The sequence below is a fragment of the Sturnira hondurensis genome, unplaced genomic scaffold (assembly GCF_014824575.4).
Source record: "Sturnira hondurensis isolate 20B ecotype Veracruz unplaced genomic scaffold, ASM1482457v3 Scaffold0021632, whole genome shotgun sequence".
In the NCBI taxonomy this organism is placed as follows: domain Eukaryota; kingdom Metazoa; phylum Chordata; class Mammalia; order Chiroptera; family Phyllostomidae; genus Sturnira; species Sturnira hondurensis.
In genome coordinates, this window is record NW_028094263.1 from 1,595,411 (window position 1) to 1,613,919 (window position 18,509).

Below are 18,509 nucleotides of genomic sequence, written 5' to 3' on the forward strand. Positions count from 1 at the left end.
TCCAGGATGGGCTGGATGTGGTAAGATGAACCCCAAGTCCGTCCATGGAGAAATCCTCTAACCTGTTGGGGAAGCCCAGCCTGAAGAACCTAAGGTTTCTAGGAGGTGGCAGCTGGGGGACAAGCCTTGGTGAAGCCCCAAAGAGGTGAGAGCGAGGGCAAGCATGGCCATTCCCAGCACAAGCCTCTCCTTTGCACGCCGGTGTGCACACGTGTGTGAACTAAAGCCTAAGGCACTTGTGTTCAGTGGCCTGACCCCCAAGGACATACTCATGTTCCCCTTTGCCCTGATGGAAGTCCCAACATCAGGACCCTTCAGGGCCACCTTGGTGGGTCCCTAACAACACCCGAGATGAGTGGCCTCCACCGTAACTCCCAGTGACAGCTCCTGAAGCACCATTGTGGATAGCCCTGTCACACACGTCTCCCTCATGTCACCAAATTCTGGTTTCCCATAGCGTCCTCTCAAACATCCCAGTTCGGCACCTCAGGGCCATAGGACCCACCCAGTCCTGTCACCCACCAGAGGGCACCTGGGAACCTGAGGTGGATGACCACACCTCTCAAGGTATCTTCTCCAAGTGGATCATCCTCGGAACACTTCTGGGAAGACAGATTCAGGTGACTGAATCCCAGGATCAGAGGCCACCAAACCACAAGGTTGCAGGTGTTGTTGGCTCCAGAATTAGAGGCCACTGGGACCCTGCTCAGGAAACCAAGAAGTCTCAAGATGTGAAGTGGCTGGACCTCCCTGGGTGGGGGGGCAGATCTGGGGGTAGTGGTGAGGCCTGCTGGTCTAACTGGGGCTGAGCATCCTGCTAGGATCTGGGATAACGCTGAGATCCTGCTGCCCTGCCCTGTCCTGTGTATTAGGAGAGGGCCTGTGTGTTCTGTGTTCTAAAAGGTGGGCCAAGGAGCCCCCCAACCAATGTCTGAACCTATGTGTGGTGTGTGGCCAAGGGTGCTGTGTGTGACTTTGCTGAGTTTCTCAGGCCTCAGATGTCACTTGCTCATGAGATATGTCCATGCTCAGGGCTGTGTGTCAAGCAGCTATGGGCACTGTCACCTGCCCACCCTGCCACTTTCCTAGTTCTTAGGAGATAGGGCAGGTTTGCCACAATCCAACACTTGCCATAGGGGAGGGAAATCAGATAAGGGTTTTCTTAGCTCCCAGAGCTCAGGCGTTACTAGGAATAGGGGGTCCTCCCAGGTCCGGCGGCCTGGAAGACCCCTTCCCACACAACCTGCCCCACCCCGGTACTGACATTACATACTCATCATCTCCCGGCTCCCCACAGGGCCGGTATAATCGATCTCCCCACTCCAGCCTAGCACCCAGATCTCACCAGATCCCCGCAAGCCACGCCCTCTACAAGAGCCCAGGCATAGCTCTGTAGGCTGTCACCAGAGTCACCACCCCCTCCCCAGATCTCCACAATCTAACCAGCACCCCAAGGCTGCCCGCAGATTCTGAAGATCCCCAGAGACTAGCCCCCCCCCCAACACACACAAGCTCCCACAGATCTCCTTAGACACCTTCAGCCCCTAAAGTTACTAATTCTGTCCTTATAGTCCCAAGACCACCCTGGTTCAGCGTGCCATCTCTCACAGCCCCTCGGAGACCCGAGACCACAGAGACACTGGCTGCTGGGGGACTCTTCCTATGGGCCACACCCTTCTCCCCGAGCTGCGAACCCCAGTCCAGCCTCACCACTACTAAGTCTCTGTTTCCCCCTTCCACGCGGGGGTGATAGGAACACCTGTGTCATCTTTAATCTGAGGAAAGTGCTGGCGAGCACCCCCCAAGCCATCACAGTAGGGTAGCTAGTTGTTGATTTTACATTCTCCCAGCTGGCCCGCCTCCACCTCCAGCTCACCAGGTCCAAGTCTGACCTCATCCCTCTCATCCCCTCACCCCTGTCGGTTCCACGCCAGGGCCAGCCCCGCGGTCGTCCCAGACCCCTCCTCCTCCCTCAGTGGCCAGCCAGTCCCCAGGTGCTGTCCGTCTCTTCACTTCTGCATCCTGAATGGCACCGTCATCCTCCCTCAACAGCCTCATGAGGGATGCCCTTGCCTTCGGGCTACCCTCTCCGGTCCCGTCTCCACAGAGGAGCCCAGCGTCCCTGCCGAAACGCAAGTCTGAGCCCCTCCCTCTGTTACTTTTTTCCCTAAGGCTGAGGATAAAGCGCAAGCCCTCTGTCCACCCCTTCACCCCCACCTCTGCGGTCTCACGCATCGTGTCTCCCCCTACCCCCCACGCCCCACTTGCACTTCCACCCTGCGCTGGCCTGCAGGTGTAGCCCCACATCATCTCCTCCAGGAATATCCTTCCGGACCACCGCCCCCCCACTCCCTGCCCCCTGGTCAGGCCCAGTGCCCCCCCTGCCCCCACCGCACCCCATCCCGTGCGCTCCCCCAGCGCTGAGGTTTCCTCGGTGAACTAGGCCTCGTAGCCCCCAAGCTTGTGAGGACCTGCCCCCCCACCCCCCGTCTTTCCCCGTGATGACTCTGTGACGACTCCGGGAGCCCCGATGGCCCAGACCCAGTGGGTTCTGTTCCCCGCTGGGGGAACCCCCCTCGGGTCTCAGTGCAAACCACCGCTCGGTGAATGTCTGTTGCGTGGTTGAACCAGGAGCCCTCACGGGCCTGGCAGAAGAGGTGGAAGCCCCGCGGGTTCCAGGGAGGGGCCGCTCCCCCGGCCCCAACTCCCGCGGGCTGAGAAGTAGCAACAACTCGGAATCCCCTTGCCCGGCCGCAACGCGGGCCTCTCCCGCCCCTCCGCTCGCCCCCTGCGCTCCCCCTCCTCCCTCTCTTTGTCTCCGGGCTCCCGGCCTCCCTGCCACGCGCCCCCGCATCGCCTGTTCCGCCCGTTCCGGGGGACCCCCGAGGACCCCCGCCGGAGGGACACGACGCACCGCGGCCTGCGGGGCGGGGACCCGCGTCCGGCGGGGCCTAGGGGGCGGGGCGGGGAGGTGGCGCGCGCTCTCCCTCCCCTCCCTCTCCTCTCTCCCTCTCTCACACACACGCGCGCACACAACACACGCACACAACACTCACGCACACGCACGGAGCATCCTCCCCTCAGGTCTTCTGGTCCAGCCCCACCCGCGCCTCCTGCTTCCTACAAACCTCCATCTCTCCCACCCAACGTCCCCCTCCCTCCAGCTCCCGGACCCTCCTCGCCCACCCCCACCCCAGTCCCAGGATGGAGCGGATGGAGCCAGCCCGGAGTCCCCCGCGGCCGGGGTGACGGCCCCCGCCCCTCTCCCGCCCGGCCCCCGCCCGGAGCACCATGGGCCCGAGGGCTTCCTTAGGTGCCGGACGCTGAAGATGACTGATGCTGGAGGTGAGGGGCCGGGACCTCAAGGACCCCGAGGTGACGGGGAAGCGGAGCCGGGAGCTTGCTTACTCGGGCTCGCTCTGGGACCCCGAGTCAGGGTGAACGGAGTGAAGCGACCAGGGCCTTTCTCCCCCCATCCCTTAGGGGGCTGCGGGGAGCTAGGGTGCTGGGCAGTCAGGGGAGGGGGCGGAGATAGGATTTGTGTCCCTAATCCTTTCCCTCCCGCCCGCCACCCGGATAAATTAATTTAAAAAACTGGTGTGGGAGGAAGGGGGAGAGGGCTTAACTCTTTCTTGCCCAGCTTGGAGTTGGACTGATGGATTGGAAAGAAACTGGCCGTGAAGCTCTGATGGTGTGGGGGGTGGCGGCCCGGGGGCCCTGAGAGTGCAGTCGGTGCCCTGCTCTCCACCCCCACCCCAGGTCGGGCGGCGCTGGGCCGAAGGGTGAGGTGGGGGCGGGGAAACCGACGCTGGCCGGAAGCCCCGACCCAGCCTGGGCCTATGGGAGAGGGGCTCCGCTTTCTGTAGCTGCACAGCCGCCGCCTCCCCCCCAGCCTCCGCTCTCGGCCATTCTTTCCCAGCCTTTCCCAGCGTCGCTTCTCTCTTGGTCCCTTTCTGCTCTCTCAGAGCTCCTTCCCTCTAGTCTGCCTCTCTGGGGGCCGCCCCTCTCCAGGCAGCAATCTCTCTCTCTCTCTCTCTCTCTCTCTCTCTCTCTCTCTCTCTCTTCGCGCCCTCCCTCGGGCCTCACTCAGCGCTGCCGGTGGCCCTCTCCACTCCGTTTTCCCAGGCCCCACTCCCCGTCTCATTTCTTGCGTGCCCTTTCTTCCTTTTCTCTGTGAATTGTGAATTGACACCTCCCCCCCCAAACCTGTCTGTCTCTGTTTCTACTACCCATTCTCTCTCCAGGGCTGTGCCCCTTTCTCTCTCCTTCCCCTGGGTTCCAGGAAGCTTCAGGCTCCCCTGTCTCCCTTTCTCCTAGAGAAGGGTCAAAGGTCACTGGTAGAATTGGAAGGAGTAGCCCAGTAGAATCTGAGTCCAGACTTTGTGCAGAGGGACAGGTTCACTTCCACCCCATGGCAGCTACCTGGTTGAATGTGCGTGTGTGCATAGGTGTGTGTGCAGGAGTGTGATGGCTCAGTTTGGGAATAAGGGGGTTTGGTGGGAGGGGTCTGGGGATCTCCTGGAAGTCCTGCTTCCCAGAGTGAGTAAGGAGGGTCCCCCACACACCCCAGGCAGGTACTTGTTGCAGGGAGGGAAAGAAAGCAGTTTGTGCTGAATCAGAGTGGACTAGGCTCAGGTGTGAGCTGGAGGCCCCAGCCCAGCCCAGAGGGCACCTGAAAGAGGACTCCCCTTTCACAAGAGGGTCTCCACCCTGGACGGGACCTTGAGTAAAGGACACGCAGGTTCTCCAAGTTGCTTAAGAGAGGAGACACCACAGCTGCCCTCAGGGAGCCTCCACCCTTATCTTCAGAGAGTCCCCAATCTGGTGGGGACACTGCCCTTCCCCTCCTCAGGGAGCTCCCATTGCTGTGGGAGAGACCTGACCCAGTTAGGGAATTGATAAAGCACGAAAAATCCCTCATTTCCCAGTGGCTGGGGAAGGGTGGGTTTAGAAATTATGGAGACAAATGAGAGCAGGAGGGCTATCTAGGACAGCTTTCTGGAGGTGGCGGCAGCTGTGTCCTGGTCAGATGAAGCCTTTGAGATTGAATGAGGCAATTTGGTTTATTCTTAGGGGCAGGCTCCTTTCCCATCTGGCCCTGCAGGACAGGAAGAGAGACCCTAAAACTTCTTTGCTACTCACACCCAGAGTTAAAACATGGCAGCAGGCTTCTTGAAGAGCCTTCCCTCATCTCTGGGCCCTTCTGACACCTCATTTCCTGTTTTCAGCCCTAAGCATCCTTGCAGCCTGCTTCTCCCAGGTCTAGCCATCACCTACCAGCTCCTTGCCCTCTCCCTTCCTCCCCTCAGGGCAGGAGACCGGGGTCACCATTGAGGTCTGCCACTTGTCTCTTGCATCTTGGTTCCTTCTGTAAAGTGGGGATACTGAGAATCCTTAGAACCAGTGAAATGATGCCTGTGTAATAATAGGGGGGTTGGAAAAGACCCCAGCAGGCACGTGGCTTTCCTACATGGCCAGGCAATTGCATGGTTCAGCCCAGTGCCCTGCCCTTTGCCTGCAGACTTGAGTGGCAGGACTAACAGAAGATCGTGTCCCAGCAATGCAGTGTGTCCCTGCCCCTGAGCTTCCTCACTCTCTCTTCACCAGGTGTCCCCCGACCCTCTGACAACCAGGCCTTGGTTTTGGCTGGTACAACCCTATATCTGCTAGGAAGCCTGCCCCCAACTGTTTCAGCTGCATGCACCCCGCTTCCCCACCTGCCCTCCTTCTTGCTTCCCACCAAAAACACAAAACCAACCCTCCTACCCACCCACACTTCTTCCGAGAACATCTTTGATGCATCACAAGGATTTGGCTGTCCACTGTTGTGCTGTGAGCACACCGCATACCCTCCGGCATCTGTGAGTGTGAGTGTGTCTAGAACAGTGAGTTTGCCAGGAACAGTGTCTCCGTTGCTGATGGCGCCAGCTTCCTGAACAGCTCGGTGCTCAGGAAGGCAAATGGTGAGCACACCAGTGATGGGCATGGGGGGGGGAGCAGGAGTGGGTGATGGACCAAGAGATGGGTGGGTGGATGGTATGAACTGATGGATGCAAAGATGGATAGATGGATGAATGCCCAAGTAGATGGATGGATGTAAGAACCTGAGTCCTGGTCCTGATATGGCCATTAACTTGTTATGTGATCTTGAGCCAGTCATTCCCATGTTTCTTTATTTGTAAAACAAGAGGATTGGATTTACTAAATTCCAAGAATTCTCCCACTTTTTCTTTGGGACAATTTACCGTGATTAAAAGTTCTTCCGGAACCAAAAGGCCCAGGAGAGTGATGGGGACAGGTCAGTGACCCGCGTGGAGGCACACAGCACGTCAGATGGGACAAGGCTGCAGGACTCAGCCTGGTCTACACCCTGGACCTGCCTCTGCCCCTGCCCTGTGCATCCCCTCCTGCGGTAGCCACCTCGATCTGGGCACAGTTCAGAGACTGCCTCTCCCAGGGCCCCAGGAAGAGTTCTGAGGGAAGGTGCGGGGCTAGAGGCCAGGCCCCGCTCCTGGCCCCCACCCACCTGAACCTCTCACTCGCTCTCTCTTTCTCTTTCTCTCCACCTTATCCTTCCCAGCTCTCTTGAGTCATGGCTTCTTCAAAGCTCCGAGAACCCGCCGATGAGGTTTTTGGTAAGTTCTATTTGGTGCCGCAGGTGGGGGAGGCAGGAGTCCCTTGGGGACTTCAGTGTGTGTGTTGGGGTCTTACAGCCTGATTCTTTGTCACAACTGTCTGACTGACAGGACAGTGACAACAGCAGCAATGTTAGGAAGAATCCCCATTTATTATATTAGGCCCTCGTCTCGTGCCAGGTACTAGGCTGCAGCCCCACCTCACAGGCACGGTCTCACCAAGTCCCCACAGCTGTGCGAAGAAGCGTGCTCGCTTCATAGGCGAGGAGCTGAGGGCACTGGGTGCTGGCGTGACTTGATTCAAAGACCACACGGCGAGTGAGAGGCGGAGCTGGGACTCCAGACTGCCCGACTCCCTGTGCTCAGCCTCTGTGCTCAGCCTCTGTGCTGTCCACCTGTGTCCCCCAGCACACGCGACAGTTACTTTTAAGTTGCATAAATAAGAACCCCTGCCTTGGCATGGACACGCACAGAAATCAAATACATAACACGCACTCAGCCTTAGCACACACAGAGGTGCAGGCACACACCTGCCTTCACCGTGGATTAGGGAAAAAACTCCAGGCCGGGCACAGTTCCCAGCATGCAGTGGGGTAGAGAGGCTGTTTCCCAGCTGGATTTGGTGGAGGAGTCAGTGAGCAAAGCAACATGGAGGGACCTGGAGGAGACAGGAAGAAGCGCCTAAAGCCTGTAACGTGTGTGCAGCTTTCAGAACTTACATGTGTGTGCATGACCTTGAGGGGCTCCTAGATGTAGAAGTCACAGGGCCTCCCAGCTTCTCCTTCCCTATTCACTCCCACTTTTCTTCCCCTTTCCTCCTCCCCCTCCCCTGCTCACCTCATTCTCCCCTGGCACCACCGCATGCTCTGGTAATGCTAGGAACTGCTGCCTCCCGGCTCCTGGGGATCACTGCTTTCCACTCCCCCTCCCTGGGGCCTGTGGAGTGCAGGGCTGGCCCCTGGGACTCCCCCAGTCTTGAACCGCCCCTGGGCCTCTCAGGCTCTGAGCCGCTCTATCTCCACTCAGGTCCAGCCTGACCTCTGGCCTGACAGAAATGAGCTCCACTTCGTGGGGCTTTTCGGCCTCCATTCCCCGCTCCTCCTAACCCAACCCTTCCTGTTTTCCTTCTCCCTGACCTGCTGAGGTAGCGCCAGCCCTGCCTGCTTCCCGATGAGAGAGGCAATTAAGTATTCAAGATTTCCCGCTGCTCTGGGACAGAGTAACTCCCGGTGGGAGTGGGAAGGAGAGGTCCGCAGGGAAGGACGGAAGTAGGTGAGGGGGACCTGGCAGACCAAGGGACTGGAGAGAGACTGGCCCCACCTTGCTCCCTAGATGCTCCAAGGTAAGATGACCAGGGTCCCGATGTGGCCCAGAGTCAGGAGAACAAGGCCCTTCTCCCTGGCCCTCCTCCTTCGCCCCATACGTATGCACATGTGTGAGTCTGTGTAACACAGACACATAGGAGCGATATTTTATTGTGGGAAGGCAAGAGTAGAGAGACTCCCGCAGTGCAGCCACCATGTAACTGAGGGTGGCCAGGCACCAGCTTAGTCCTAGCACCTCCCCCAGAGCGGCGAGAGCACTGCCTCGGTGACCTCTGCACCCTGGGTCAAACCCTTCCTCTCCCAGCCTCAGTTTCCACACCTGTAAAATGAGGATTTCTCAGCGGTCACCCCTACCTGGGACTCAGAGGAGGTGGAGGGGGCTTGGTAGTTCCAAGCTGAGCCTCTGCAGCCAGGCTGCCTGCAACCCTGGCCCAGTCTCCACCAGCCACGTCAAGGCCGCCCGGGGAGTCCCAGGGTCTCCTCCTCACAGGGCTGTGGGCAGGTTTGCGTGAGCTGGCACTTGTGAAAACTGGTGCCTGGCACAGTGACAGCTGAAGAAGTGATAGCTGTTGTTCTGTCGTCAGCCCTCAGTCCTCCCTCCTCGCTGCTTCCAGGCAGTGCCTGGAGATTCTGTGTCAGGGGACAGAAGGCTCCCCTCCCAGGCTCGGCCCCAAGGCCTGGAAACAGCAGAAGGGAAGGAAGCAGGGGTGGCTGAGGGGGCCACAGCAGTGGTATCAAACTGGGAGTCCAAGAGAGCAGGCCTTTGACAGGACCACTCCCCTCTCCACGCCACTGCCAGCTTCCCCTGGACAACTGCCTGTCTGGCCGCCCTCCCCTTCAGCCAGGCCGGCCCCCTCTCCTTGCTGGCTGCACTGGTCCCTGCTGACCCTCCACACTCCCAGCCCATGACCACACGGTCCCCTCTTGTTCTGTCTACATCCTTGGCTCCTTCTTGTCACCCAAACCTCAGCCTGACTACCTCATCTGAAACAGCAGCTCCCCCTAGTCACTCCCTGTCTTCATCTGTTCAACAAACATCGGAGCTTCTGACGTGCACCCCTCTGTTCTAGGCCCTGGGGAGATAGCTTGGAACGAGCCAGGCAAAGTCACTGCCCTCATGGAGCTTGAATTCTAGCACAGGGGCCAGCAGGGGGCAGTACCACAGCAGTTGTGACTAAGCAAGCAAAGTATCAGATGGGAGGAGTGCTGCCCCGAGGACAGGAATGTGGCATGGGACGGGACACAGGCACGGGCCCCTCATGACCCTCACCAGGCACGCGTGCGTGTCTGGAGTCCACGAAAGTGCGGCTCTGCTTCACTTTGCCAAGCACCTGCTGAGCACCCACCCTCTGCTGGGCCCCGTGCCAGGCTCTCAGGGTACACGGTGGACAGTCGAGGGTGTCACCCTCTGCTGTGCAGACTGGCATGGGACACTCATTCCCCAGATCAGAGGGGCAAGCCCGAAGAGGTGTGGCAGTGCGGAGTGGGGGCAGGTGACAAGGTGACATGTTGGGGCTGAGGGCCAGACGAGGGGTGGAGAGTGATGGAGCAGAGGGAGCCGCGGGGACACGGGGGGAAGAGGCAGGAAACGAAGGTAGAGGCGGGTATCCGGGCATTGGTACAGGCAGTTTCCTGCTATTTCCACCATCGCCACGAGCAGCCAGTGCCTGGGCGCACTTCCCAAGTCACCGGCATTACTGCGAAGCACTTTTTGTAGATTATCTTTTTTAGTGCTCGCAACAACCCCCTTAGGACGATACTGCCATTATGACCCCACTTTACAGATAAGGAAGCTGTTAGCTAAATGCAAGTCACTCGTTCAGGGCCGCCCAGCCAGCAAGTGGCAGCAGCGGATTCAGCCCAGGCCGTCTGGCTCCAGGGCTTCTGCTCTTAACGGAGGTGCAGACGTAAGAGTGTGTTGCCCAGAGGAGGGGACTCGGGCAACACGTGAGGGTGTGGGCCCCTCAGGGCTTGAATGGAGGGCTGAGGGGCTCCAACTTGATATTGGGATGGACTGCTCCCCACCCCTGACCCCTGACCCTCTGCTGGGGGTGGTTTAAAAGCTGGAGAGTATGAGCCGGTCAGAAATGTGCTTTAGGAAGTTTCTTCTCGCTTGAGGAAAGTGGGTAGGGAGGCTCCCTGGCACACACTGGGAGCCCAGAACTAAGAATGGACTGATGCTGAGGCCATGCTCTGTGGCGGTGGGGATGGGGGAGGGCGAGGTGGGAGTGGGCGGCTGGTGAAGGCGCGAGCTGAGGCAATTCAGTCCTACTGGGGAGCAGAGGCCAGGTTCCAGGGATGTGAGGGGGCACATCTGTTCTTTCATTAAAATAACGTTTACTAACCACTGTGCACCGGGCACTACCCTATGCCTGTGTTAGAGCAGTGAACAAACTCGAACCGTCTGCCCTAGTGGAGCTGACACTCTAAAGGGTGGCAGAGAGACAATAAACTGAGTAAGTGGAACAGCTAATGAGCTAAGGAATGATAACTGACAGAGGAAAAATAGGCGTGGAGGTTCTGGGAGTACTGTAAGTTGGCTGGTCAGGAAAGTCATCAGTGAACGTATTTCAGCCAAGACCTGAAGGAGGTGGGAGGAGAACCACACAGAAATCTGTGGCTTGAGTCTTGCCGGACGGGGAGGAAGTGCAAAGGCCCCGAGGTGCAGGTCAGGCTCCCAGGAGGAAGAGCCAGGAGGCCGGGGTGGCTGGAGTGGAGGGAGGCGTTGGAAGGGCAGCCGACAGGGCCCAGACTCAGTCTGGAGGCCACCAGGAGACTGGGGTTCTCTGAGTGAGAGGGAAGTCACTGGGGGGTTCTGCACTGCAGAGTGACCCCGGCTGACAGGTTTTATCAGAATCACTCTGGCCATTGTGTTGAAAATAGACTGTAAATGGGAGGAGGAGGAGGAGGGAATACCAGCTGCGAGGCAAGAGGTGCCGGTGACCTGGACAGGCTGTGAGTTCTTCCTCATGTGCCCTCCCCTCCCCTCCTCTCCACTCTTCTCCCCGCCTTGCTTCTCTCCTCTCCTCCTTCTCCCCTACTCTCCTGGGCACTCTCTCTTCTTCCTCCCCACACATAGTCGTGTGTGACTGTAACACAGAGATCTACAAACAGTATTTTCTGGTGGGGAATCCAAAAGTGGGGAGAGCAGTGCTTGCCCCTCATCATACACGTGCCCTCATCACTCAGCCTCAACCGTCGTCAGCTCATGGACAGTCTCCTTCCATCTCCATTCCCTTGCACGCTCACCTCTTTTCCCCTGGATTATTTTGAACCTAGTCCAAAACATCTTGTCATCTCACCATAAATATTTCAGTACATCTAGATACATTTCAGAAGTAGCGCTAACAGGAACTGTGGATGGATCGGTCTGTCGGGTGGAAGGGAAAAAGAGGAGCCAGCAGTGACTCCAGGGGTTTGGTCTGGGCAGCTGCAAGGATGAAGCTGCCATTTGCTGAGCTGGGCAGACTGGGAGCGCAGCTGGGGGTGGGGAGTCCAGCTTTGGCATGCACGTTGAAGACGCCGGTTGGACATCTAAGTGGAGATGTCAAGTAGGCAGCTGGACACACGAATGACCAGCGAGGTCTGGGGCTACTGGGGCAGGGCAGTTTAGAGCTGGCTGAATGGGGTGACTGGGTGGGGTGGCTGGGTGGAGGATGGGGCCTTTCACTGAAGCAGAGAACAGAGAAGTCCGTTTGAGGCAAGGCGGTGGGTTCATTTTGATCGGTTGAGTTTTAGGCTCTGGGTGCCTTGATATGACAAGTTCCCTGGCAGGTGTTGAGGTGCCAGGCTTGGAATTCAGGGGAGGGAGGGGTCAGGGCTGGAAATAGACATGGATAGTAGTTAAACCAGGAGAGCCACTGGGGTGGCTTAGGGGGTATGTGCGGACCAGAGGAGGAGCAGGCAACACAGAACGGGCATGGGTGATGGGGTGGGGGTCCCGAGATCGCTGGAGGGGGTGGGGAAGGAAGGTCTTAACCCAAGCTGAAGTCTGGGAAGAAACTTTTCTGCCTGGAACCCCCCCCCCCCCCGCCGTGCACAGTGAGGGCTTAGGAAACTAGGTAGGAGCAGAGGGGTTTGTGCATGATCCTTTGGGTTTGCCCACCCTTCCTCCATATCCTTATCCAGGATCTAGCCCTCTAGATCCTGTCCCCCTCTGGGCCTGTCCCCCTCCGGGCCTGTGAGAGGCCCCATCGCACTGCTGTATCTAAGTGTTGACATGTCTGGCTCCCGGGAGACCAAGAGACCCTGCTTCCCATTTCAGCCGCACTCCCAGTGCCCGGCACCCGGAAACATTTGGGGACTGTCTGGGGTGTGAGTGCAGGTGGCTGCTGGGCCTCTGGGCTTGCTGACCTCATGTGTCTGTTCTCTGCCCCCTTCACCCGGTTCGTAGACCTGGACTTGGCTGTGCCAGAGACCGTCAGACTGGACAGCAGTTTACACAAAGCCCGGGCCCAACTGCTGGCCAAGGGCCGTAGACATCGGCCTTCCCGCTCCAGGCTTCGGGACAGTGCCAGCTCTGCGGAGGATGGCGAAGGCTCCGACGGGCCTGGAGGCAAGGTTGGGGCAACCCACACAGTCACACATTTCCCATGCACTCTTCTTGCCCCTGGGGAGTCCCTCCAAACTGCTCTTCTAGGGAAACCACCCCACCCCCCAAGCTTCTGACATGATAATGCTCACAAACTGGAGCTGCCTTCAGTTCTGGCTCATTTCATCCTCTCGTGGAAGGGATTATCATCCCCATTTTACAGATGAGAAAACTGAGGCTTAGGGGTTCTGTAAACAAAGCCAAGCAGTAAAAGGGGTGGGATTCAATCCCAGCCTCTGTGGCAGAAAGCCCCCGGTTTTCCCACCTTTCACTGCCCGGCCAACACTCTCCCCCACATGGGGAAACCCTCCCTCCAGTTCCCAGAAAGACCCGGGAGTCTGGGCTCCATGCCTCCGGAGGCTCCCTTGCAGTTTACTGGGTGAACCGGGCTCCCAGCCCCTCCGGGAAGCGGGGAGGAGGAATGGCAGTAAGCAGCTGCCCGCTCCCACAGGTGACCGACGGCTGCGGGAGCCCCCTGCACCGGCTGCGCTCGCCTTTGCACTCGAGTCCGGGGTCTCCGGCTGTGGGCTCGTTCTGCCTGGAGCCTCCGGGGCTGCGGCGCAGCCTGGACGAAGATGAACCACCACCCTCGCCACTCACCCGCTACCGGCCCCTGCACAACGCCGCTTCGCACGAGGGCCTGGCCGCCGCCTCCAGCTCACCGCCTCGCTCCGCGCCCTCCTCCGACAGCTCGCCCAGCTTTGTGCGGCGCCACCTGCGTGCTGAGCCTCACAGCGAAGGTGAGCGCAGCCCGCCCGGTGCCCCCTGCTGGTGCGCGCGGGGACTGCAGCGGCACCGAAGTGCAGGGCGGGACCAAGTAGAACGTGGTGGCTTGTAGGGGAGTTAACACCGCGCTTCATTCATTCATCTACTGAGCGCCTACGATGTGCCAGGCACTGCTGGCACTCGGCACATAAGCGAGCAAACAGATGTAGTTCTCATTCGCGGGGGGCTTGTCGTTCCCGGGAGAAACAATGAAATAATTCCTTACAGTGGGGGACGGGGGTGGAGGGGGGAGGAAGCAATCAGATCATCCCTTAATTAAATGTATAGTTACAAGCTGTAATAAATGCTACGTGAGAAAAGAGCACGGTGGTGGGAGCGCATATAAGAGTGAAAAGACCTAGTTGAGAGCGTCCTGGAAGGCTTCTCCGAGGAAGTGACATGTGACAAAAGATTGGAAGGCTGGTTAGAGGTTGGCCAAGATAAAATTAGCACTCAATAGCAGTGGTCCCTACTTTTTCAGAGTGGTTTATGGTTTGTTCAAGGCTTTCATCAACATCCCATTAGGTCCCGTGAAAGAGGCAGATGTCATTGTCCCCGTATTTGAGATGAAGGCAGCTCAGAGAGTTTAGGTGACTTTCCCTAGGTCACACAGCTGGTGAAGGGCACTAGAGCCAGGTTGCATGACTCTAAGGGAAGAGAATTTCTCCCACCCCACACTGGCAACTGAAGGAGGCTATTTCACAGGCTATTTCCTTCCCTCTTCCCCAAAAGATGACAGCCGAGATGCCAGCCCACCTGAGCCTGCCAGCCCCACCATTGGCCTGGATAAGAAGACTCGCCGGAAGTTCCTGGACCTGGGGTGAGTGCCAGAGAGGCCAGAACCAAAGGCTTGGAGCTGTAGGGGGAGGCGTACAGGGTAGTACAGTGGGCAGCACTGTCCCACTACCCCATCCCCTCCCTACAGGGTCACCTTACGCCGAGCATCCACTAGTAAGAGCCGGAAGGAGAAGGGCAGCAACCGCCTGTCCATGGGCAGCAGGTAAGAGGCGCACGCAGCGAGCGCCTCAGCCCAGCTTCCGCCCTTGAGTCCCCGCGGGCCTGGCCCTCCCCTCAGTGCCCGCACCCATGCAGGGTGTGCTCTCCACAGGGAGTCTATGGAGGGGTCCGGCAGGTCAGGGGGCTCCCCGTTCCTGCCCTTTTCCTGGTTCACGGACGGCGGCAAGGGCTCGGCATCCTCTGGCAGCACCACCCCCCCTGCCTGTTCGCCTAAACATGAGAGCTTCAGCCCTAAGAAGTCAGCTTCTCAGGTAAGTCCATGGCCTTCTTGCCCCTGTAGTGGCCCTTAGGCTCAGGTGACATGAGGGCTGGCACCCAGGCATTCCGACAGTCTGTCCCCTGAGCCATTCAGTGATTCATTCACTGATCCATCTCTGAGTTTGTGCATTCACTTGTTCACATGTCCATATTCTGAGTAGTTAATTTGTTGACTCATTCATGGCTCTGTCCACTGAACACATATCACTGGACACTGCAATTCCCCTAGCATTTACCCGGCCCGAGGTCTCCTGCATTCCTGCTAACTTTTCTGCCTGGCTCAGTTCTAGCCCCATGTCTTAGTTCTAGCTCCTGTCTGAGAAGGGACTTGTCCCCACACACACATGGACCCCCAGCCCAGTGCTGGGCCTTTGGTTCTGTTTCCCATGTGCAGCTGGGGCAGAGATCCGGATGCTAGGAATTCAGGGGAGAAGGGATCCCTTTTCAGCTGAGATTGCCTTCTTTCCTCCTTCCCAGCATGCCCTCCCTTTCTTCCTTCCCTTGTGTGGGGCCCTGGGGGTACCAGAGGGAATGGACACAGCCCAGGCCCTCAGAGAGCTCCAGTCTACTGAGGGCAGGGATCTCCGAGCGGGCACTCACAGCCAAGGCGCCAGAGGCCGTGGTGGGGAAGCGTAAGGCAGACTCATCTGACTCAGCCTGGGGGAAGCCTGGCTGACTCCCTGTAGGAACTGACGCCTGGTCTGAGACCTCCTTCCTTCCTGCTAACGGGTGTGCCTGGCTCAGTTCTAGCCCCTTGTTCTCCCAGAGGCCTCAGATCCTGATGGTTTACAGGAGTCACCCTGTCATATGTGCCCGCCCAGCTCCTGGCTCATGCACACGGTGCACTGAGCAACTCCTGGTCCTAATCTAGGACCTCATCTCCATCCAGATGGGGGTGGGCAGATTGGGGGTCCCCCCTTAGGCTGGGGGCGAGCTTTCTCCTCAGCAGCACGCACTGCCTCCTGTCTAGGAATCCACCCTGAGTGATGACTCCACACCCCCCAGCAGCAGCCCCAAGATGCCGAGCGGTCCCCGGCAGGAGGCCAAGTGCTCCTACCCCTACCACACTCTGTCCCAGTCTTCGGACGAGGTGAGCAAGCTCTGGCCTCTGGCTCTGCCTGGTGTGCGGGCCACAGGCTGCATCGTCCCCCTCACCCTCCTCGGTTTCCTTCCCAGTTCCTGGATGAGCCCCTCCCCACCATCCACCACTGGACCAGCCAGCAGGTGGGCCAGTGGCTGCACAGCCTCAACCTGGAGCAGTACGCCGCCGAGTTTGCCGCGCGGCAGGTGGACGGGCCGCAGCTGCTGCAGCTGGATGGAAGCAAACTGAAGGTGGGTCAGAGTAAGAACGCCCCAGCCAGGCCAGAGCCTGGGGCAGCCTTCAAGGATTGGGATCCCCTCAGCCTGACCTTGTCACTCGTCTGAGGCCACTGCCCCTAACCTCTGACCTCTGGGCAAGGTCCTTGGCCTAATCTTTATCCTCTGGCATGGGTCCTCAGTCTGACTTAAAACTCAAGCCCAAGTCTTCAGTTTGACCTTCAAGCTCCAGACCTTGACCTCTAGGACTTCGTATAATCTGACTCTTGACTCTGATGACCCCTCTCATCATGAGAGGGATCCCGGGAAGCAGGCCCCCCCCCCTCCCCGATCACCTTATCTGATTCTCAGTCTTGGAGGTGGGTGGCAGTGGAGGGAGGTCAGGAGGGGCTCCTGGCCTCTGTGCTAGAAGGTTTCTGGCCTGTTTCCGCCCTCTGCCAGAAGGAGTAGAGAGGACAGTCCCCTCCCCCCCCAGAAGTCTCCGGAGTGGGGAGGGGCCTCACTAGCTGACCAGCCCTGTGACTTTGGGCAAGTTGCTCCCCATCCCTGGGCATCGGGGGTTGGCTGGATATGCCCAAACTGAAGTGAGTTCAGGAATGGGAGCCAAGGGTCATGGGAAGTGGGGGATGGTACTCTCCACTCTTACCTCCCCCAACTCCTCCCATTCAAAAGTCTTGCTCTGAGGGTTCTGATCCATTGGCAAGTCTGGGAGGAGAGGGCAGGTAGAGCTCCAGAGAGGATACAGCTGGGGCACAAAGGACCCAGGTGCTTCTGGGGTGCTTCCCCTCACCCTCAGTTCCCTCCCGTAGAGCCTGGGGCTCAGCAGCTCGCATGACCGGGCGCTGGTGAAGCGGAAGGTGAAGGAACTGGCAGCAGCTGCTGAGAAGGAGCGCAAGGCCCAGGAGAAGGCTGCGCGGCAGCGCGAGAAGCTCCGGCGCAGGGAGCAGGAGGCCAAGAAGAGCTAGAGGAGAGTGAGGCGGGCACGGCGCCCAGGCACAGGCAGCTTCCGGCTCAGCGGGCACAGGCCTCCCCAGGGAAGCAGGGCCTGGGCGCCCAGCTTGGGCTGGCCTGGCCCTACGCTCTCAGGGGTACTTGCCCTCTCTCACCTTGTCCCTCTGGACCAAGATCCCCCAGAAAGGGAGACCCCAGGAAGAGGGCCCAGTAATAAATCGATTTCGGGGACTCATTTGGCACAGAGTTCCTGGGGGAGGTAGCAGATTTTGGGAAGAGGGTAGAGAGGCTAGGGCTGAAGCCAGTCTCTGACGCTCTGTCCTGGGGTCACGGTGGTGCGGGGCGGGCAGTGAGCTGGGATGCCTGCCTGTCTGCCTTCCAGAGGCCCTGACCTGGGGCCAGGGACCCAGGGCTCAGAGAGGTGGCTGAGCATCTCAGCAGGAGTGGGTGGATGGAGCTGTTCCTCTCCAGCTCTCCAAGGTGGCTGTGTGTGCGGAGAGCTCTGCTCTGTTCCCAGGGAGGCTGGTGGGCATGGCAGCAAGCTGCACTCAGAGTAGACACCCGGTCTGCCTCAACAGGAGCAGAGGAAGCAGCATGATTATCCCACGCGGCCTTTGTAGGACTTCAGGAGGGAGAGTGAAACCCTCCTCCTTTTCCCCTCCCTTATCCTGTGGTCCCAACAGTGAGATGACATCCCCACAGGTCTGCTCTTCCTGGAGCCCCATCAGGCCTGCGCCTTGGCCCACTAAGGCAGGTCCGCTTCTCCTCCTGCTGCCCTCAGAAGGTACCTGAGCCCTCTCTGGGCACAGAACTTAGGAGCTAGTAGAGATGAAGGCACCCCCTACCAATGCACCGATGCCTATGTGGGACTGAACTGAGGAATCCTCACGGGAGTCAGGCAGAGGCAAATCCAGGAAAGGTGTGCCAGCCCTCCCCCACCTGCCCTGCGCCCAGCGGGGTCTCGGTGAGCTCCAGAACTGGAATTTGCAAGCTCTGACTACAAGGAGGGGTGGGGCCAGCCCCCACCCCTGTGGGCATGGAGTGTATCCCAGCAGCCTGTGGGTGGCATCTGTCCTTGTAGGGAGGGCGAATCAGGTATGGTGCTGGCCAGCAGCTAGCCCAGCTTCTGGAGCGTTGGCCAGAGTTACCAATGGGGCCTCTGATTAGAAGCCCCCCTCCATATCCTCCCATCGGCCCGGAGCAGTAGACCGGACCCAGTGCATGCTGACTCCCCTGGTTCCTGCCCAGGGCCTGTGGCTTGAGGGCCACCCGTCCCTGAGACCCAGCCCTTTCCTCTTCTTTGCCTTCTGGGCTGGGAGAGGGGCTTTCGAGGGGAACTAAGATAGAGGGAAACCGAGATATGGGGCCACCGGCATGACCCAGGCCCGGTGGAGGGGCTGGAGGGAAGGTTGGAGGGCACCCAGGTTCTTGAAACTCCCGGGAGCCAGTGGGTGCCCACGTGCATGTGAAGGGGGGAGGCAGTACTGAGTTTACTTCAATAAACACTTACGACGTGCCAGTGATCTGTCTGTCTGTCCTAGGCAGGGGCTGGCCTGGGTCGGGGCTACGCTGCACCCTGAGTGTGGCGGGGTGACTGTGCTGTCGGGTGTCCCGAATGGGCGGCTGTGCTGCTGCTGCCACCGCACTCCT

At 59.1% G+C, this 18,509-nt stretch overlaps 1 protein-coding gene and 1 long non-coding RNA gene across 6 annotated transcripts; both read left to right on the forward strand.

Annotated features, from left to right (window-relative positions):
* The first annotated feature begins 2,533 nt into the window (after positions 1 to 2,533).
* LOC118978116 (uncharacterized) lies at positions 2,534 to 18,382 on the forward strand. Its single transcript, XR_005064652.1, has 3 exons — positions 2,534 to 2,544; positions 6,358 to 6,361; positions 17,153 to 18,382. It is a non-coding gene; the product is annotated as an uncharacterized LOC118978116 (long non-coding RNA).
* Positions 3,003 to 18,382, forward strand: SAMD14 (sterile alpha motif domain containing 14). 5 transcript variants are annotated; one of them, XM_037033393.1, is made up of 10 exons: positions 3,003 to 3,345; positions 6,581 to 6,635; positions 12,354 to 12,520; positions 13,003 to 13,291; positions 14,049 to 14,136; positions 14,242 to 14,316; positions 14,425 to 14,584; positions 15,562 to 15,681; positions 15,768 to 15,923; positions 16,718 to 18,382. In XM_037033393.1, exons 2-10 carry the CDS (start codon positions 6,593 to 6,595, stop codon positions 16,871 to 16,873), a joined length of 1,254 nt encoding a protein of 417 aa, XP_036889288.1. In that variant the 5' UTR covers positions 3,003 to 3,345; positions 6,581 to 6,592; the 3' UTR covers positions 16,874 to 18,382. The 5 variants fall into 5 exon arrangements, with proteins under 5 accessions (XP_036889288.1, XP_036889291.1, XP_036889290.1 ...); XM_037033394.1 differs by lacking the exon at positions 3,003 to 3,345 and adding an exon at positions 4,219 to 5,963; XM_037033396.1 differs by lacking the exon at positions 12,354 to 12,520.
* Positions 18,383 to 18,509: the final 127 nt, after the last annotated feature.

Coding starts and splice junctions, on each gene's coding strand:
- SAMD14 (XM_037033393.1), top strand. CDS start 6,593: ATGGCTTCTTCAAAGCTCCGAGAACCCGCCGATGAGGTTTTTG. Junction 12,521..13,002: donor CCGACGGGCCTGGAGGCAAG/GTTGGGGCAACC, acceptor CCGCTCCCACAG/GTGACCGACGGCTGCGGGAG. Junction 13,292..14,048: donor TGCTGAGCCTCACAGCGAAG/GTGAGCGCAGCC, acceptor CTTCCCCAAAAG/ATGACAGCCGAGATGCCAGC.